The sequence below is a fragment of the Arachis hypogaea genome, chromosome 3, assembly GCF_003086295.3.
Source record: "Arachis hypogaea cultivar Tifrunner chromosome 3, arahy.Tifrunner.gnm2.J5K5, whole genome shotgun sequence".
Lineage (NCBI taxonomy): Eukaryota > Viridiplantae > Streptophyta > Magnoliopsida > Fabales > Fabaceae > Arachis > Arachis hypogaea.
The window spans coordinates 126,371,513-126,386,189 of record NC_092038.1 but is presented as its reverse complement, the minus strand read 5'-3'; the positions used below and the strand labels follow the sequence as shown (position 1 = coordinate 126,386,189).

General features: G+C 35.9%; 2 protein-coding genes and 1 non-coding gene across 3 annotated transcripts; 2 read left to right on the top strand and 1 right to left on the bottom strand.

Moving 5' to 3' along the window:
• Nucleotides 1-6,156: 6,156 nt before the first annotated feature.
• LOC112791370 (uncharacterized) lies at nt 6,157-8,041 on the top strand. The gene is made up of 2 exons (XM_025834177.3): nt 6,157-6,699; nt 6,778-8,041. The coding sequence occupies exons 1-2, from the start codon at nt 6,456-6,458 to the stop codon at nt 7,803-7,805; spliced, it is 1,272 nt and encodes a 423-aa protein (XP_025689962.1). The 5' UTR covers nt 6,157-6,455; the 3' UTR covers nt 7,806-8,041.
• A 2,561-nt stretch (nt 8,042-10,602) lies between these two features.
• TRNAT-AGU (transfer RNA threonine (anticodon AGU)) lies at nt 10,603-10,676 on the top strand. Its single transcript has one exon. It is a non-coding gene; the product is annotated as a tRNA-Thr (tRNA).
• A 182-nt stretch (nt 10,677-10,858) lies between these two features.
• Nucleotides 10,859-13,723, bottom strand: LOC112791369 (uncharacterized). Its single transcript, XM_025834176.3, has 5 exons — nt 13,220-13,723; nt 12,865-12,928; nt 12,584-12,748; nt 11,928-11,993; nt 10,859-11,587 (listed from the first exon to the last, which is right to left on the bottom strand). The coding sequence occupies exons 1-5, from the start codon at nt 13,501-13,503 to the stop codon at nt 11,405-11,407; spliced, it is 762 nt and encodes a 253-aa protein (XP_025689961.1). The 5' UTR covers nt 13,504-13,723; the 3' UTR covers nt 10,859-11,404.
• Nucleotides 13,724-14,677: the final 954 nt, after the last annotated feature.

Below are 14,677 nucleotides of genomic sequence, written 5' to 3'. Positions count from 1 at the left end.
GAGAATGGGTTAACAACCTTTCTGAGTATGAAAGACTCTAACTCATCAATAGTACTTTTCCTCAGTTTTTGGGGATACTACACTAGGAATTCTTGGGAGATATTACAATTATCCAAAAAAAAAAATTCACAAGAGCATTTTGAAATGAAGTGTTGTTCACTCAACAGAAAAAACTTAGGAAGACATTACAATAGGATGGCTACTAAACATTATCCTCTTGGAGGAAATAATAATCCACCACTCAAACAAGTTTTCATGGCATCCTTGTCAGATGAACTTCAGCCAGAACTACAACGGATGATGATGACTCTTTGCAAAGAAGTGGCTACCACCACCATTAGAGAAATATACCAGTTGGCTCTAACTGCCCTGGATAAACTGTGTGAACAACAACAGATGTTCAAGCGGCTCAATCAAAATTCAGGCAAACTCAAAGGGGCATGCAGTAAATCCTACTTGAAGATCAAATGCAAAGAACCTGGCATTTGTGAATGTAAGCCTAAAAAAAAGACATATTAGCAGTGACAATCTAGAACATTCCAACAGAAGACATTCAGAAGGGGTAGAAGAAAGTAAAGATCTTTTCGCTATTTTAAAAGAAAAAATCTCCATAGCAAAAAGTCAAACAAATGCTTCATTTGCGGAAAATAGGGTGACTTTGCTAGATCATGTCCCAATAAGACAAGGAAAGAAATTAAAATGCTTTAGTTTTTAATGGATGGAGCCTCCATAAAAGATGAAGAAGATATTGAATCAGTACTTGAAGAGCAAGAAGATAAAGATGATGATACCCAATATGTTTTCCAAGACTCCGACTTGGAAAAAAGAAGTTCAGAGGAAGATTTCCACCCAAAGAGGTCAATCTTTACAATAGCTTTCATCACCACAAGAATTCCTAAAGGATAAAAAATTCCAAAAAAGAACTTGGATATCTTGGGTCTTTAGGAATGAAGCAGATTGATGGTACTCTCCGACCTCATTTTGACTTAAAGGTCAAAACTTTCATCTATGACAAACCACTGAAAGTTGTTGCACTGATGGATGTTGGATCTTGTGCCACTGTCCTAAAACCACATGTCTTACCAAAAGAAATGTGGGCACCTTTCTATAGAAGGTTTGCGGTAGCTAACAACGAAGTCTTCACCATCAATCTAATTTCCAAAAAATCTATTGGATTGAAAATATTTGCAGGCCAGACCACTTGGCTTAGAGTATTGAAATGTTATCTCCCAGATAAAGGTGTCCTGTTTGGATTCGATGCCTTTTTTTTAACCATGGGCTACATATTAAACCCACTAGCCTAAGTTACAAAGGGCAGCTCTTGCCTTACACAGGAATATAAAGCATCTTTAAAATTCAGGAAGCTCCAGATGAATACAAGGAGGTCTAGCAACAACTCCTTAATGCCTGTTGTGACAGTCATGATCAATTCAACCACCTTGCACTTTGTAAAAAAAATTAAGATTTTTATGTCCGTTTTCCTTTTAAAAAGAATGAGGACATCAACTCAACAAGTGCCACACACTTAGGGATGAATCCTAAAGATCTCAAAATGGCAAGAGCTAAATGTGCAGCTCTTCTTGTTCAAGGACTCATTGAACCAACCAATTCTAACTGGGTATGTCAAGCTTTTTATGTTGAAAAAAGAGTCGAGCAAAACAGAGGAAAAAAGAGACTTGTTATTAATTACAAGCCACTCAATGTCCTTTTGCAAGATGACAAATTTTCTCTACCAAGAATTCCAGTTATAACACAACGGCTAAGTGAAGCAAAAATATTCAGAAAGTTTGATCTAAAGGCTGATTTTTGGCAAATAGGGCTCCATCTTGAAGATAGATACAAAACAGTCTTTTGCATTCCTGAAGCCCGATATTAGTGGACAGTGATGTCATTCAGACTCAAAGTAGCCTCATCTCTCTTCCAAAAAATAATGATTAAAATCTTTGAGCCCATTCTACATTCCACACTCATTTACATCGATGACATCCTACTATTCTCAAAGGACAATGAAGCCCATAAGGTGCTCCTGGCCCAATTCACTCAAATAGTTAAAGATCAAGGAATCATGCTATCATAAACAAAGAGCTCCCTTGCTAAAACAAAAATTGAGTTCCTCGGGATGATCTTCGAAGATGAATTTTTTCAACCAGGGAATTGTATTGCCAAAGAATTGATTCATTTCCCTGACGAAAACATGACAGTCAAACAAGTTCAATAATTCTTGAGAATTGTAAACTACATCAGAGACGTTATCCCAGATGTGACCAGAAAAATCAACCAACTGGCAAAACTCTTGAAAAAGAAATCCCCCACCATGGAGACTTGAACAAACCACAGCTGTCAAAATCCTAAAGAAGATAGCACAAGACCTCCCTCCTATAAAGATTCCTAGCACAGGAAAAAGGATATTACAAACAGATGCTAGTGATAAATTCTGGAGAACTGTGTTACTTGAAGAAATTGATGGGACAAGACACTACTGTGTGCATGCTAGTGGACAGTTCAAAGAATCAGAAAAACACTACCATGCCACTTACAAAGAAATTCTTGCTGTTAAACACAGGATAGAAAAATTCAATTTCCACCTCAATTTTTATCATTTCACTGTGGAGATGGATAACTCCTCTTTTCCGTCAATGCTGAAAATCAAGAAAAAGATTCTGCCAGACTCTCAACTTTTGCGATGGAAAGACTGATTTTCCCGTTATAAATTTGAGGTGAAACACATAAAGGGACACCAAAACACATTTGCTGATTTTCTGTCTAGTCCTACCAAAGAACCAATTCCAAAACCAGTCCTATACATTTGCTCTATGAGTACACATAATTCTTCATACACCATTCTATTTCTTGATTGTCTGCTTCACGGGAGCCCATACAGAAGAAAGATTGGCCCTTTTCCCCTCAAAACAAGACCCCAGACAAACCCTGTTCTACTGGCTATACCAGCTTCTTGTCATAAGCCAAATCCATCTGAACCCAAGGTACTTCAATATGGATACTCCTTTTTACACTATCCCAATAATCCAAGGACCTATACCAGAAAAAATGATGGGGTATATCTGGGTCCTGTCTTCCATATACACATGTGCCATTATAGTGCCACTCTTCTCCATATACCATATCTTGTGTAATAGCACTCAAGCACAATCTCATTTGGTCCGATTATTCTCTATGTATTTTCTACTCGATGCATGGAGATGAATGTTATACAACATGCTTGACCGCCATCAATTATGGGACAAATCTTCCCAGGCAAAACAGAAATTTTGTTGTTTTGTCACCCTACAGAGAAGTTACTTCACTAGTGGTGACCCACACACCATGAACAGGATCGATATTGTTGCATACTTTACTATGTAGTCTACAGATGAGAAGACAGTCTTGAATACTTTGACCAAATACCTTTGTCAACTCTGACAACTTGGAATATATGGAGAAAGAGATGTAGTCGAAGGACTCTCATTTAAAACGGATGTTCCGTCAATTACACTCTAAAAGTTTTAGTCCAGATTCATAACCTCAAGAATAATTAATCAATTTGGACAGTACTCTTTTTATAGTCCAAGAATAGGGCAAAATTATCCTGATCAGCCTAGCACATCCAGACGTATCCCAGCAGCAAGCAGCAATTTTGATGAAGATCTGAGTTCTGAAGATATAAGTGGTGGAGTATATGCTTTACCACCAAACCCAACCAGAATTGATGCATGGATACCCAATGACACTGAAGGTCCATGCTCAAACCCATATGACCCATATTTGTAAGATGTCCAAGATCCTAATGAAAAAAATACTGAAGATCCGCTTACTTATTTACAAGACCCGAATATGGATCTTAGGGCTGTCAACTTGGCCTGTGATGATACATCATCTTTTTCAGACGGCGATGTGACCCTTCCAGAAGACTATTTTAAGTCGTTCATCTATTAAAACAAATGTCCCCACTATGTATAATTATTGAGTGTACTAAAATAAAGTGATCTCTGTCACTTGTCTAGGTAAAGTTAGAAAGAGATAAGGCTTATCCTTATCTTCCAGCTGAATTGTATAATAGGCTTGTTTAATTCTGTAAGATATTGCTGTCATCTGAGACCTCTATAAAAGGAGGAGCTTACCCCAGTTGTAATAAGATCTCAACGAACATTGTAATATATCCACTTTCCCTATTTCACAAAAATGTTCTAAATCTCTCTTCTCTCTCTGAAAGCTTAGCTAGTATTATTTCCTTCTTCCTTATCCAGTGTCATTAAGTATGCTCTGGACTTGCCTCTGTCTTCAAAGGATCCTGCTCATCAGAATATGGCACGGATAGGATCTTCAAAAATTTCTCATAGTGAAAAATAGACTCGATCTTATAATACCAAGTTTTGCTCGGACCCTTTAAATCTCACCCGATAAAGTAATTGATAGGGTGATAGGGATAAATAAAGGTGTTATAGTATCGATTTTCTGAAGTACTGGAAATCCAACATTTAAAAATTTAAATTCTTTTTGCTCTTTGCTAACAAGTACCTTTTAAAGAAAAAATAATGAAATATTAAAATACATAAGAAAAATCAATTTTTGAATTTTTAACTCTTCTCTCCTCATAAAAAAATCTAATTTTTATCCTAGCATATAATTCTAAATTAGTAATTTTCAACGGTTGAAACTTGGAATTAGTGGTATTAATAGGATCGAGATAGTTTGATGATATTTTTCAATTTAATTCAATTTAAATTATTGTGGGTTAGATTAAATTTTGAGTAAATAAATTCGAACGCTAACAAAATTGATAATGAAATAATAAAATTATAGTTGTATTCTAAAAAATTGACTTATTATGATAAAATTATTCAACTCCTAAAAAATTACCCAAAAATTTTAAATTATTCTTTCCTGACTTTACCTATCACCATCGTCATATTACTCTTTTTCTCTCCTTCCTCTCTTAGCATAGGCTTGCAGTCCCTCTTTATCCCTTCCCTTTTCACATGTGTCCACCTTTATCACTGTTATTTTTGGAACCGATGAACAATGGACTCCATTTTTCCTGATTTGAGTTATTTCCATAACCTCCAGTGACAATCCAGGCTTGCTTTGCAACCTTGTGAAGCTCGAAAAACTCGTCATTGAAGCTCAATGTGAAAACTTTGGGAAAAGAGAAGAAAGTTCCATTTTTCGGCTAAAATTCGGGTCAATTCAGTTGGTATTTGGATTTTGCAAGTAGGACTGGAGATGCGTCACTGAGGAAGGCAAATGTAGTGGTTTTTTCTGCGCTAGAGACGGTGACGGTTCTGAATACGAGTGGGATTTCAAAATGCGTCACCGCAATCTTCCGTTTCAAAGATTGAGTGACCAAAATAATCATTTAACACCTTCACTACTAAACAGGTTCAACAATGGCAGCCAAAGATTTAAGTATAGAGGAACAAAGTGGTCGTATTTATTCCAATGATTTTTTGATTTCTGCAAAAGAAAGAAGATGGTTCAATTGAGAATAATCATGTTGGAGGATGGACTAAAAGTAGCAACCAATTGATTGGGGTTTTAAATTTTTATTTTTCCTTTTTTTGTTTTTTTAATTATTTCTATTAACTAATTCGAGCTATATTTTGTTCAATTTTAAATGGAGTTGATAATTTTAATGATGTTCCTTTTGTTTATTTTCTAATTTTGCGGAGAATTTTATAGTGTAATTCTATGTTTTTTTTATGCTGCTAATAATTTTTTTTGACAAGTTTTTTTGTGATCAACTTCATTAGCAGCACCTAGATGATGGAAAAGTGAAGATTATTTTAAAATTTTTAAGTAATTTTTTAATGTTTGGATAATTTTATAATATGAAATTAATTTTTCATGAGTACAATTTTAATTTTTTGGCAATATTTGAAATTTTCATAATCAGAAATGATTATTTACTTTTAAATTTTTTATTCAGTTTTAAAAAAAATAGTATTAATATAAATAACTTCAACTGAATAAATAAATTTTAAAGTAATATTAAATAAGAAATTAAATAATAATATGCAAATACCTTAAAATAATATATAAATAATATTAAATATATTATAAGTTTAATCTTAAGTTTAATAATAAGATGACAATAATGCATGACACGATTTGATTTGAACTGGATCAAATTGATTTTAAAAAGTAGCTAGATATAAAAAATTTTAATCTAATTTGGATAATTTTTAAAGATAAAATATAATCTAAGCTAATCTAATGTTAGAATTAAAATGATTTAATGTTAAAAACAATGAATAAATGGTTTGGAGTTGTTTGGACTTTGAATTTAAAACTGAAACAAAAACCCCTACTTGAAAGTTGAGAGTGTTGAGAGGGGGGGGGGGGGGGGGGGAAGGAGGGAGCTTTGTATATATAGTGGTAGAACATGCAAGGTGCGTAAAGGAATGACAGAAGGGAACCTACGTGTCTGACTTCACTCACTCTCAACGCCGGATATCACAATGACGTCACACCCACTCCATCCCACCTGCGACTTCGACACTGACTCCGTCGCCTCCTCCCCTCGCTCCGACAACTTCCACGACGCCCCTCAACGCGTCCGCTTCATGTGCAGCTTCGGCGGCAAGATCCTCCCTCGTCCTCACGACAACCAGCTCCGCTACGTCGGCGGTGACACCCGCATACTTGCCGTCAACCGCTCCATCTCCTTCCCCGCCTTCCTCCTCAAGCTCTCCAAGCTATCAGGTCACTCTCCAACTCCTCTTTTCTCCCTTTTTCTCTCTTCTCTTCTCTTCTTCACTTTCGTGATTTCATTCGCTGCAGGTATGACCAACATAACCGCCAAGTACCAGCTTCCCAACGAGGACCTTGACGCGCTTATTTCTGTCACCACCGACGAAGACGTCGAGAACATGATGGACGAGTACGACCGCGTCGCACACAATCAAAATCCCCGATCCGCTCGTCTTCGCCTTTTCCTCTTTCCGGAATCATCCGTCGCCGACGATACCTCCCGAGCCGGCAGCATCAGCTCCCTCCTCAACGGCTCCGTTAAACGCGAGAGCTGGTTCCTCGATGCCCTCAACGGTGGCGTCTCAGCCCTCGAGCGAGGCCGCTCCGAAGCTTCCTCCATGGTCTCGGAGGTTCCCGATTACCTCTTCGGGTTGGACAACTCCGAAGAAACGCAAAGCAACCGCGAATTACGACATAAGGACCGACCCGGTCTATATTCGGATCCGGGTTCTCCTGCCCCAGTTGCGTCTCAATTTTCCTCCACATCATCAGTGCCGTGCGTGCCATCTATCCCCAACCTTCCACCAGTTAAAACCAAACCGGCGAACCCGGCTCCTGAAGTGGAGTCCAAGGAGATTCAAATCGAAGCTGAACCGGCTCCACAACCTCAACCGCAACCAAACACGTATCCGGGTAACACTGTTCTGCACTACGCCGCGGATGCCTCCTATTCGGGCCATTCTGTTCAACCGGTTCCGGTTTACTATTTTCCCGGTCCGGTTCAACCAGGAACTCTTCCGGTTCATATGCAGGCTCCATATCCATACGTTCAACAACCGTATCATGCAGTGGTTCCGGGTCAGGTTCCAGTCGGGTACCATCATTTGGTTCCGGGTTCGGGTCAAGTATATGGCGCAGGTCTGAGGCATGTAAGCCCGATGCACCATCCATACAGTGCATCTGCCACAGCAGCTGTGGTTCAAGACGGTGTGAAACAGCAGGTGTATCAGGCAGTGCCTGGTTCCGGTTACCCAGCAATGGTAATGACAGGTGGGGATGAACCACAGAGAGGTGGTTCGGAGTTTGTGGCGGGTCGGGTCGGGTCGCCAACTCCCTAAATGAATGATGTACCTTTTTTTTTTAGCATGACCTACTTTACTTTTGGTCATGTAAATGGATGCTTAATCTTTGTGTGTATGCACTCTCAGATTTTTGCTACTTATTTGTTCAACGCACAAAAAAGCCAAGTGTGATATATATTTCATAAAATTGTTTGAGCAAGGGATTTTATTGCTCAAATTGTATATATTAATAATGACAAATCTGTTGATTAATAGAGTATTGCTTTAAGCTACATTTGTTTTGCTGTATTATTTTTGTATGGAAAAGTTTGGGGACCAGTAGTTTTATTGAATTTTGGCCAGTATGTAACCAGCAGAAAAAGGTAAAAAAACTTGTCACACCAATCTCACACCATCAAGTCATCATTGATGCAATTACAAAAATTACTGACTCCTAGCATTGTTCTTTTCGTATATTAAAGCCAACAAAATCATATTATTGCAGTGACAACAGTTAAAAAACTTGTCAATGTGAAAAATGACATTTCAGTTTTTTTTTTTTTTGTTACACATTTTAGAAGTATTTAAAGTGAAAGCATTGTGATGATGAAAATATACTATCGCTTCAGTCAAATTTCAGTTCAATTTCTAAAGCGAATATTGGTTCAGGAAGATAAATTTAACTATTTGTGAAGGAATTGAATTTTCTTGTCAATATGGATTAGGGAGGAGATGCCCATAAACATTTGAATTGAAAAAAAAAATATTAAGACTTGTTTTTTTTCTCCTTCTTTAAATATTCTCTTTTATATTTCTTTTTCCTATCCCATTATCCAAACATATCGCTCTAGTCTCTTCAACCATCTCTCATCAATTATGGGTATTTGTCTCGTACTCTATTTCCGAAAGCAACAAAAGCTTGGGAATCTTTTGACCTAATCTCAACTTGTGTAAAGGAACGACGTTTGTATTTTGTTATTAAAAAACAACAAATTTTATGAAAACACAAATGGGAAGTGTTGGCTAAGGGATATGCCTGTCTGCTTTGCAAGTCATCAACTCATCATCTCACCACATTTCATGCACCACATAATAAAAAGCCACAAAGATACGTAGCGGAAAGAATATATTTAATAGTTAATTACCAAATCATGCTGTAATGCTGTTTGCACTAAACTAAAACTATTTTTATGAAACAATGGAAGGAAATGAAAGTCACAGTTTAAAGCTCAAACCATCAATTATTACTTGGAGCTTCAATTATATCTTGTGAGAATCTAGAAGATCATATTATTTAAATTCAATCATCCTTTCAAGTAATTTATTGATTACTTTTTGCGATTGTACTAAATACTAATATGCTGATTGTGTATTCTTATGATATGTTGTTCAATTGCTTCAAATTCGAGTAACATTTGATGAGGACAGAACGAAATTATTATTCAATCATGGAGACATAGCCTTAACTCAAAATGCTCCATTCAGACCAAAATTATGAACCCACCTTTTTTCTTGCAAAGAAGTCACACATAATGCATTCATGTCTATTTTCAATGCCCCTGAAGGCTGAAGCATTATTGAATAATAATTTCTTTTTCTTATTTCTCTTGTTGAAAAGGAGAGAGAGAAATAGAAAAAAGGTTTTTGAATATTTAAGTTGTGCAGGAGAGTATTTATAAGTGTTAAGAGAATCAAAATAATAAAAACGTAATATCATATAATAAGTATTTAGATATGTTAAATAATGCTAATTGATCCTAATTGTCCTCTAGCATTCTCCCTTCAAATTCAAGTGGCAACTTGAGTTTGAAACTTATTTGAAATAACTAAATAAAAAAAATACATAAAATTATAGAACGGATGCAGACAGAACTGCCTAAAGAAAACGTAAACAGAACTGTTGGAAGGAAGCGCACACGGAACTACCGGAAGCCCGGAAGGAAGCGTAGACGAAACTGTCACAAGAAAACACAAACAGAAATGTTGGAAGGAAGGGCAGACAAAACTACCGAAAGAAAACGCAGACGGAATTGCCGAAAGAGAACGTAGACAAAACTGTCGCAAGAATGGCTAACTGCCAAAAAATTGCTGAAAAGATGGCGAACGGTCAGAAAACTGCTGAAAAGTGATAAAGTGTGAAGAGATGACAAACTATTAGAAGGTAACTAAAAGCATATGGTTTCTCTATGAGAATAAGTAAATAAGTAGTGGATGAGATAATTGGTGAGGTCAGAAAAGCATCAAAGCATTGACAAAAAAAAAAAAGAAAAAAAATAGCACGGAAGAAAAGTATAAAACATACGATGATTTCATATGAAGAAAATTAACTTATCATTTTTAAAGAAGATACCATGACTCTGATACCATGTTAGAAAAGAGAGAGCAATAGAAAAAAGATTTTTGAATATTCAAGTTGTGTAAAATGATACAATATAGAAAAATATTTATAGGTGCTAAGAGAATTGAAATAATAAAGACGTAATATCCTATAATAAATATTTGGATATGTTAAATAATACTAATTAATTCTAATTATACTCTAACATCTCTTATTATTATTCTTTTTCGGCTCAAATCAATGATAAAATAATAGAACACATCTACTCGTCTCGACTCTCTTGGGCTTTTTGAGGTCAATTGAGTCATTTTCTTTTGGAATGGATGCATATTTATACATAGGTAAAAACCATAAGAAAAGATAAAATATTAGAAATGAATCATTTGAAGATTTTATCTAGTAAATAAATTGTTACTTGAACACTGCAAATGGTTTGGTATATAGAATCAAAAATACCAAAGTAGGACAATAAATATTTTGTTTTTATTTTTAACTGTTTCAAGTAATACCAAAAAAGCTTTCATAGCTCAGTTGGTTAGAGCACCCGTTTAGTAAGCGGGAGGTCTTGAGTTCGACTCTCAATGAAAGCATTCAGTGTTTGACAAACTTATAGTTGAACATTTTGCTGATCTTTTATTAAATCTGTGGGCGTTGTTGAGCTAGGAATCACAAAAACAGCTGAATGTTTTTATCCTTGAACTTTTTTTGGGTAATTATTCCTACAAAGAAGACTAAGATATACAGCACAAACTGAAATGTACAACACCTTGGATTGATAACAATTCACTAGTATAGCAAACTCGACACAAAAAACTTAACCAGAGGAACTAAGCTCTTCAGGCTTCAAGTGTATGTACAAGTTTAACATTAAAAATACTTAATCCGTTGAATATATATACAACAATGATGTAGAACAGATATACAACACCACTCATAATTCAGAAAGACAAACTATATTACAAAGGGTTGGTAAAACTAAACTCTGTTTGTTGAGAACGAAACACAGAAGCTGTATGTAGAGTAGAAGTGCAAATTTAACAGCTCACCCTGCTGAGACAAATTGGAACAGAACATTGATCTCTATCTGAAACCAATTGAAACAATCACATAGAACACACACAGAAATTCTTTCTCTATGCCTCCTTACCACTGAGTCCTGAGTACAAACTTTCAAGGACCGATGGAATCTGCGCTGTATTTCTTCGCTCGAGCGAGAACATCCGTGAGAAACTTGTAATGAAATATGTCATGCAGACACATAAGGATTCAGTTCAGGTGAAGAACCATTGTTTCAAATATTCCCCACGTGCACTTGAATTCAAGCTGGATTGTGTAAATTTGTGTTCTTTTCCATGCTACCTTTATCATTGATAGACTCGACTGTAATAAGAGGAGGAGGGTTTAACTTGCCCTTTCCACCAAAGCCATCGATGCATATTGTGTCACCACGACCATGCCAAGTTCCATCCTGAACATTGTTCATCTCCAAGGTTCTAGACTCCTGCATCATATTACAAACGATACCAATATTCAATATTAAGATTGATACCAATTACGCATCTTAAGTTAGAACCATATAAGTTATGATCATTACTAATTTTAAATATAAGTAACCACAAGTGTACTCTTTTTGGATCATACAAAGGAACAACTCACGATCCTATTACGATACAGTCAATTCAATGGTGGTGGAGGTGTGAGTTGACCTAGTATACGATGCAAACCGAGCATTTCTCTTAATCGGATGCAAATATAGTCCATATTCCATAGTTTCTTTCCCATATCACAACAAAATATATCAGGAAAACCAAATTGAAATGAGATAAAATTTTGAAAATGACCTGACTTAATGTACAGCAAGGACAAGCAAAATGGTAGACGCACTCATCCAAGGAACTATCACTACCCTGCAGAAGGTTTCAGTACAAGAAACGCATTAGTTAGTCAAATTATATCGCACAAGACACAACAACGAATAAAAGTAAATGAATAAGTAATGTATAGTCTTGCTTTTTTGTTCTCATATGAGGAAATCACACGACTCAAAATTATGTGTCAACCAACCTTTTTTAAAATAAACCTTCATGTATGCAAAAATATGTCTATAAAATTTGCTGTTATAATCCTCCATGATTGAGTTCAAATTAATTATACCAATTAAAGAGGAAAAAAAGGAGAAAAGATAAAGGCCAGAACATAATTGTGTATATTTTATTTATGAGATATGATGGAATACTAGCAGGTTACCACCACAGCATAATTTTGTCTGTTTTATGGATTACAAATTATCAATCAATGATGCCAGCTTGTTATAACAAGGTTCCATCGTTATCCAAACAATGGGTTTCTAGCTACACTACTAATAATTTCACCTTTAAATATAATTGAATCCAATAATAATTGTCATTCTTAAGAAAGAAAAAAAAGGAAGACCAAAACCTCTCAAGGCATAAAAATTGCAAGGGTGATAAATAAAATAAATGGAGAAAAGGGTCACCTTGATGTTGAACTTATGTCTTATACGTGACCGGAAGAATCCTAAATATGATCCAACAGAGAAGATGAAGGCAGCTGCCAGATAGAGAAAGCAGTGCCGTTTCGTGACAGCAAAGGCAATAAAATTAAGGAAGGCACCAATGGCAAGCAGGAAATACATTGCTGCCTGCAAAATTAGACAGGGAAGTTCCAATAATTTCAGAGACCTACTTAACATGAACAAAAACTGCCAATTCTAACATTGAAATTGAATCATTCCCCAAAGTTCAAACTTAAGCATACCTGAATGTAGCAAGAACCAAAACCAGCTCTCTTCATGTTCTTCCCAAATCGGTAGCAAGGACAGCTGCAACACCAAATATTCTAAACATTTCAGACATGACATAATACAGCATGAGAATCTCCAAACAGAGTACTCTATATATACCTTATCTATACAGAAATAAAAAATTAAAAGAAAAATGATAAATTTCCCTCAACATGATGAACCTTACCTTCTTTAACATCATACATGAAAGAAAAAAGAACACACAATAATCAAACATAGAACAATAGTTACAAAAATCCGGGCACAAGTTAATAATAAAGCTGTACGTTGATGTACACAATTTGCAACTTTTGTGATAAAATTACCTACCATGTGGATTCAAGAAGAATGCGACGATCATCGAAACAATCAAGGAGTTCACCTTCCCACATCCTCAAAACCCCGCCAAACTCTCCACCATTTTGTTCTTCATCATCATCATCATTCCCAACAACCCTCCCAAGCTTCCCCCAATTCCGATGCGAGGTTCTCAACGCCACGGAGGAGCACAGCATGTCGAAGTCCAAAACCGCCATTCCCTCCAACAACCCGTCCTTTTCTTCGTCCTCCACCATAAGCACCGCCCTCTCTTGCTTCTCCAGTTGTTCCCCCATTGTAATTGTTTGCACCGAACTTTCCCTACCCACAAAACGTAAAGAAAGTTCGGTTTTTTAAGGCACCACCCTTTTGGGTTTTGCAAATGCAGGGGTTTGAAAAAGTGCAAGAGAGAGAGAGAGAGAGAGAGAGAGAGAGAGAGAGAGAGAGAGAGAGAAAATAAAATAAACAGAGGAAGATAAGATAGAAAAGTTTGTTTTGTTGAGTCTGAGTGTGCACACAAGAATCTTTTAAGTTGGCGGGTAATAATTCTGTGGGGCCCAAAATTTGCTACATTATCAGCGGCGTAGCTTTTGCCACCTGGCAAATTGATTTGAGATAATAGTAACCGTGTGATTATTTTTGTCGCCCTATGGATCACGTGTATTTTTAGGTGGGTTGATTTTATTTTGACTATGGTAGTTGTTTTGGATTCAATTGTTTGATTTAGTAGTCAACAAAGGTAAGTTCTATTAATGATTGTTGTTTGTTGACAAGCTAAGAAGAACAGAGAGAAGTCACATGAGTATATTCATATCCATATCTATATCTACCAAAAATAACAACTTATTCCCGCCATCGCTTTGCTTACGGAGCAGGAATGTTGGAAGTTGAAAATAGAGATACAAAAAGGACTATTCCATTCCATGTAATTAGAATTGAATATTGTCTTAGCTGTTGGAATGATTGATTATAGCAGAATAGCTTCCAACTGATACTGTTTTTTTTTTATTTTATTTTACGTTATTTTTTAGTCGGGTAAATAAAAAACTAATTCATTACGAAATAAAATTTTATTTAAAGATTTGTTATTATCCAATAAATTACTATTAGAAATATATTTAATGTAAATAAAAAATTTTGGTATAAAATTAAAATACAATAAAATTTTTAAAATTTTTATTAAATTTCAAGCACAAAAGAATGTAATTTACTAAAAATTAAAAAAAAAAAAAACAGGAAGGGTGTGAAGGTGATGGTAGTGATTGCCCAATATTTGGGATTTTGATTGGGTAGAGTCTAATGTGAGCCCATTATATACAATAAATTTAAGCCAAATATTGTCGTCTATAAACTGGATACCGAGGGTTGCGTAAAAGTAAAGCCCAATATTATAGGCGTGAAACTTAAGGCCGATTAATATGTGGTTTGCGTCACTTATACCACATGCGGTGGACGGTTGATAGGCCCAAT

Coding starts and splice junctions, on each gene's coding strand:
- LOC112791370 (XM_025834177.3), top strand. CDS start 6,456: ATGACGTCACACCCACTCCATCCCACCTGCGACTTCGACACTGACTCC. Junction 6,700..6,777: donor CAAGCTCTCCAAGCTATCAG/GTCACTCTCCAA, acceptor CATTCGCTGCAG/GTATGACCAACATAACCGCC.
- LOC112791369 (XM_025834176.3), bottom strand. CDS start 13,503: ATGGGGGAACAACTGGAGAAGCAAGAGAGGGCGGTGCTTATGGTGGAG. Junction 12,929..13,219: donor ATTCTTCTTGAATCCACATG/GTAGGTAATTTT, acceptor TTGGTGTTGCAG/CTGTCCTTGCTACCGATTTG. Junction 11,588..11,927: donor CTTGCTGTACATTAAGTCAG/GTCATTTTCAAA, acceptor AATATGATGCAG/GAGTCTAGAACCTTGGAGAT.